A 6000-nucleotide genomic window follows, 5' to 3' on the forward strand; every position below is an offset into this window, starting at 1 on the left:
AGAAAAATCTGATAATATCGTTAGTGGTTCACCTGTGCCTCAGGCTCTGCATTAACATACCAGCAGTATAAGCCCACCTGTTCCACTTCACCCGTGTACCTTTCAGCAGCATGTACATCTGAAAATGGACAACCATATTCTGTGAACTGAGGGAACGAAGCATTGCCCAAGGCCCTCTGCTTCCCCAAGGTGTAGAGATACAGGATGATATATATATATAAAGTAAATTATATTTCTGACTGTAATACAAGCATTGTTGACAAGTTCAAAAAACCCTAACAAAACTGTTGCTCAGAAGTACAAATAATGTCACCGTTATTTGATTTCTTTTTAATTTACAGGTCTTTTGTAATCCAGCAAATCCCAAGCAGCAATCTCTTCATGGTGGTAGTAGATAATGAATGCTTCTGTGATTCTGTCCCACCAATTACCATGGCACCTATAGAAATAAGGTATATCCTTTTGTTTGCAAAGTTGTCCGAAAAAGATTCAAGATGCAAATATTGAAAAAAAATTTATTATGTATGTCAAACTTACATTACATGACTTAAGAACATATCATTACCCATTACAAAGTTCTGGGGCTGTTTGAAAGTAAGACAGCTGAGAATGCCTTCCCACTTATTTTCAAGGAGAATTCACTTTTTTTTGGTTTGTTTTGTTGTTCTTGTTGTTGTTTTTTGATGTGTGGTTGGTTTTTTTTGTTTTCTTTTTTTTTTTTTTTTTTTGAACAGCCAGTACAAATTAAACAAACAGTTATGTGCATCTTTAAGCATCATAAGGTCATGGTCACTTTTGGGTAGCTAAATGTCTTTCAAATTAGGCCCTAAATATGCAATTTCCTTACAAGAATGGAGGTCCTGATATTGGAACTTATAAAACTTCTTACAACATAGATAACTGTTTATTTTAGGGTTGGACTGGAGTATTGAAAATGTTTCAGAATCCTGCTTTCCAGAAATATAAAAAATTAGCAAAGTGAATGTACCACTTCATTTTTAGTTGCTCTATTTTTTTAGTTTTGTGCTGTTCTGTAGTTGAGGATTTCTTTTCTCACATAAGTTGGAACTTATCAAAAGTAGTCTGCAGTGTGCTTTTATTGCACACTTAGTACGGAAAGACAGGTTAGCAATGTAAGTGCAAATGATACTGTCTGAACTATGGATCACTGAGAGGAAAGCACTAGAATTACCTTTTTCTTGTGCTGACCACACATATCACCCTGGGTTTTTGATGGAAAGAAAGCAAGAAGCTGAAAAATGTTCATTATATTCACTATATTCATTTCAAAACACTCACACAAAAATGCAACGGTCAGACCATCTCTCCTTAACTACCTTGTACATAATGAATCCCTTAAATGTGAACGTTTAAAATCTCAGAAGATAAGAAGACGCCCAGAATCTTGTCATGGATTTCACCCTGAAGTAAGTTTCTAACTACTTTTCCTTTCTTTTGGACTCTGGTAGATGGTTTATTTCTTTAAAAAAAAATAAATAGGAAAAATATCTGCTAAGATGAAACATCAGGAGATGATTGAACACAGCAGTAAGGGAAGTGAGTGACGTTGTAAGTGCTGCAAATCTTCTTAGTACTCCTGTATGCAACGTCTCGACTTGCTGCTTTTGTAGGCTGTTTTGTATCAGATATGAGAACGTGGTAAGATGTGAGCGTAAACTGGCAGCCAGGAATATCTGAGAACTTATTCCAGCTCAGCACTGACCACAGGATTCCTCATTAGAGATGGCTGGGAACTTTGTGCTGCTAATGTTTTTTTTCAGTAACTAGCTTCACCGTCTCAACTGTCATGCTATATCGGTGCATTCACACATAATATTGCTTGGGAGGGATCACTACACATATTTACTACTCTGTGTTCTGCATTAGTACTCTTATTTTTAAAGTGCCAAGGAGATCTGGTAGAGACTGGCAGGTGATTACATTGGTTTGTATCTGCATAGACATGCATTTTACTCTGGAGTAACTTTCATGTCTTCAGTGGTGTAATGCAATGTAGAATGAGATCTAAAATACAGCATGGAGGAGACTGTATAATGCTTGTTGCTCATGCTCATTTTCAGCCTACAGTCTAAACTTGTTCAAATGAAAATAGTTACCTGAATTGCTTCCTGAGTGTATTGAGTTCATGGGTTTTGGTTTTTGCACCAATCCTCTTCTGCCCATGTAGTTTAGTAAAGAGCCATATATCATAATTTAGTGTAATGGCTTGTATTTATTTTCCTTTGGTTTTATTTTTTTTTCCCTTAGGAAAATGCAAGAGAATGTGGTGGTGTCTCAGGCCTTAGTGCTAAACCTCCTCTTGTTCTTCTTCTTCTGCTATTGACGATTTTCTCAAGGTGACATTGACTGATGTCTTCAATTGGCATGCTAATACATGGATAAACTGTGAACTGGGAAATGGTGCAACATAAAGGACATGAAATATAGTCAGAGCATCAGCATTTCATGATTTTAAACTGTTGGTGATATAAATTCTTAAAGATATGTTGAAAAAAGATTTATCTTTTTACTTTGCAAGTCATGCAGATGTGAATTTGGCATATGGCAGTCATGATTCATCAGAAAAGGACTTGGTAGATAGAGGTGACCATTGCTTTGTCCCATTGAAAATAATTTAAAACTGTGTACTTTTTTCAATAAAGTATATTAAAATCACAGTTTCAGAGTGTATTTGAAGTATGATAATGTATTTGTGCCATTAATTAATGACGGGAAGAGAATAAAATAAATGGAAGTTCTTTTATTATGCTTTTAGCCTATTTCTGAAAAGAATCAGAGAAGAAAATGTGGAGTTAGATTTTATAATAAGGCAGGATAGCTTTTATTAACAAGTCCAGGAAACACGTGTGCATGTATGAAGCTGAGCAGGTAATGTGCAGTGCTGATTTATAGTGAAGGTTTGTTTTCTGGAAACAGCTATAAAACATCTCAGCCACATTTAGAAAGTGAGCCAAAGCCTGATTAAAGCCTTTTGCCTAACTTGGGAAAACTTTATTTCAAATTGGTTGATTTGGTTGCAGATGGCAAAATTACTTTTTACAAAAAATACTTTTCATCTGTTACAATATGTGGGAAGATATGTAAAAATAACCTATATAAAAGGAAAATACTGTTAATGTTCTGCCCGATAGACATCATGTCAGCTAGGAGAAGCTCATGATGAAATTCATAACCAGAGAAAGTTAGGCTTACAACACACCTGCATCAGCAGAACTTATTATGGTTTTCACTGAGAATTTACTGAGGCTCACCCTCAGTGAACAAAGATCAAAAACAATATATTTTTTTTCATTCTAGGCCTTATGTTCTTTGTAAGGGAAATGAGAAGATAAAGAAACTAAGATTTTTGAGTCTTTTAAAACACTATACAAAGAGGAATATTTATCCTACTCCTATTAGAACTAGTATATTCCTCTTGTAATTGGTAGTAATGTCCCTGTTGTGGATACATTTGCTGAAGATCTTGATCTTTGAGGTATGTTAATCTCTCAGTTTATCTTTGCAGTCTTAGATGAAGTAGAATGCTATCAAAAGAATAGCATGATCTTCTAACAATATAATGCATCAGATGCAAAATAAAATGCCATGATTCTAAATCTGGTGCTTGAAGATTGCAGTTCCCTGACTGGGAGAAAGTATGCTTTTAGCATTAGATGAACGCTAAGCAGATTTGCTATGTGTCTTAGGTGAGAATAGGGAGCTAAGCCACTGAAAGGGGCTTTGTTTTATGGAATACTATTAAGCTTGTAAGAGAAGAGCGAGTAAAATAAAATTCTGCTTCAGTGCTTTAATGGGTTCAAACGCACCGGCACTTCCTCTGGTTCTGAAACCATACAGCTCTTTGGCTGGACTCATAGTCGTCTTTTCCTGATGTTTTCTGGTTAGGAGTGTTTTCCTACAGATTTCTTTGTCCTTCTTGTTGGTCTCAAAATCACTTGCTATGGGAATAATTTTCCAGTTGAAATTCAGTCAATCTGTTGTTCTAGTGACATGCTCTAGTTACTAAGCTAATTGGTAATTCAAGGCGTTTTCTACACTTGGACCGACACAGATATCCTGCAGTTCTTTGCTTGGTCTTTCTCTGAGCACCATTCCTCCTTACCCTCCGTCATTCTTCCCCAAATTAATCTCATTATTTATAGAGTATTTTAGTTTCTGAGTTTCCAGAATATGCAACGCTACAACCTCATAATGCTTTTGTATGTCTGATGCTTGTTCTTTCTCAATGCAGCTCAAATGGGAAATGCTTATAAACCAACACAGTCCAGGTGATTTTTCCTTGTTAGTAGAAAGTCAAAAGAAATATCTTTCTCATTAGAGCTATTGAAAAGCTCTGCATACAAATGCCTGTGCTGTCTGATGTATAAATCATCATTGATCTTACAAAAAAAAGAAATACATTAAATGAGAAAATTTATTTCTACTGAACCAAGATGAAAATACCTAATAATAATTCATTGTTAATTTTGGAAAGAGGTGGACAGCTTTGTAATTAAAAAGGAGCCAGGGAGTAACAAGAGAGATTTAAATACGACAGTCTAAATTGATATTGTGAAAGAGAGTGAAATATGGTTATGTAAATGAATATTGTTCAGAGAAACGAGACAGTTCATTTTCACATTAAGACAAAGTTATAAAGGCAGAATGTACAGTTATACACAAACAAGTTACTATGCAAAACAAAACGATCCAAATGAGTTGCTAAGTGTAAAAACATTCTTGAGTTGCCATTTCTTTGCTAATGAAGATGTCTTTTAAATTTTGTATTTATTCCTTTAAAATGTTCTGATGCAGTGTGAATTCAGGTTCATAAAGCCAGTAGCTTAGATGAAACGGGAATGTTGCCTTGGGTTCACATTTGTGGATCTTTGCCTATATAGATCCTCGTATTCAATTGAGTATGTTCAGTCACTGACATTCATGCTGCTCTTTCTGAATTTCAAACATCAATCATGAGGGGATGAAGCAGATCAACAGTAGGCCAGTGATAATGCTGTGAGATCTTTATTTATTTGAACTATTTGGCTGCATCTATACTAGTAAAGTGAGTGTGTCTGGAAACGTTCCTTGGCACTGAGGCCAACTGACTCTGGCGTGTGTGTATGCTAGTAAGATCTCTTGGTCTCCAAAACGGAGTAGCTGTAATATGAATAACCTATGTCCAAACACAGAAATGATGATTATGAGTTTTATGGGGCAGAGCTAGCTGACATAGGCTGAAAGCATGCCAAGGGCTATTCAAAACAGTTTTACAGAAAAGCTGATCTCATTCTAATGCATAAGAATGTTCCCGACGTTAAGTTTATCAGTCTGTATGTCATCGTTAGCTCTGGAACACCGGGAAGGTGTGATTATGCTGGGAAGTGGGTCCGTGCTGTCACAGCATAACCTGTGGCAGGTCATAGAAGGTGAAATTAAAGGTTATAACCTCACTAATTCTAGGTGTTACTGCTCTCAGATCCTAAAAATATCATGCAAGGTCTGATCCAAAGTCCAATGTAGTCAATAGCAAAGCGCAGATGTATACATATGCACACATACAGCTGCATATATGTAAATCATATGCACTTTTAATATTTTAATTAACATTTTAATAATTTTAATATACAGGACATTCAGACATCATCCGTTTATTTTATCTTCCTGAATCTGAGGTAAAATCCAAGGAGAACGAGGGCAACTGTACAATCTGTTTCTACACAGCAAGAGGCATAGTAAGACGTTTCAGTTTCTTCAGGGCTTGGATTTTTATTTTTTTTATTCCCTTTGTTAATGGCATTGATTTTCAACTTATTAGCCCCAGCTGCCTCATCTTCCTTTAATCTTGATACAGCAAAAGCTGTTTGGGGGCTCAGGACTGGCCATGGACGCATCATTTTCTAATGGCTTTGTGTGGGAAAACTGTCTGCCCATAACTGTCAGTGCTGCAAACACTCCTTTAAAATCCTGTAATCCAGAGAGCCTCGGGCGGGTTTCTGC

The 6000-nt window shown here is 36.1% G+C and overlaps 1 protein-coding gene across 2 annotated transcripts in view; it reads left to right on the forward strand.

The window, feature by feature from the left end:
• Positions 1 to 2678, forward strand: part of CACNA2D3 (calcium voltage-gated channel auxiliary subunit alpha2delta 3) — a 469002-nt gene extending 466324 nt beyond the window's left edge. For both annotated transcript variants that reach the window (XM_027805095.2, XM_027805089.2), the window contains 3 exons: positions 342 to 454; positions 1345 to 1427; positions 2269 to 2678. In XM_027805095.2, the coding sequence (XP_027660896.1) occupies positions 342 to 454; positions 1345 to 1427; positions 2269 to 2361 (289 nt within the window). In that variant the 3' untranslated portion in view covers positions 2362 to 2678. The remainder of the gene's footprint in view (positions 1 to 341; positions 455 to 1344; positions 1428 to 2268) is intronic.
• Positions 2679 to 6000: the final 3322 nt, after the last annotated feature.

Source organism: Falco cherrug, chromosome 4 (genome assembly GCF_023634085.1).
Source record: "Falco cherrug isolate bFalChe1 chromosome 4, bFalChe1.pri, whole genome shotgun sequence".
NCBI classification, from domain to species: Eukaryota; Metazoa; Chordata; class Aves; order Falconiformes; family Falconidae; genus Falco; species Falco cherrug.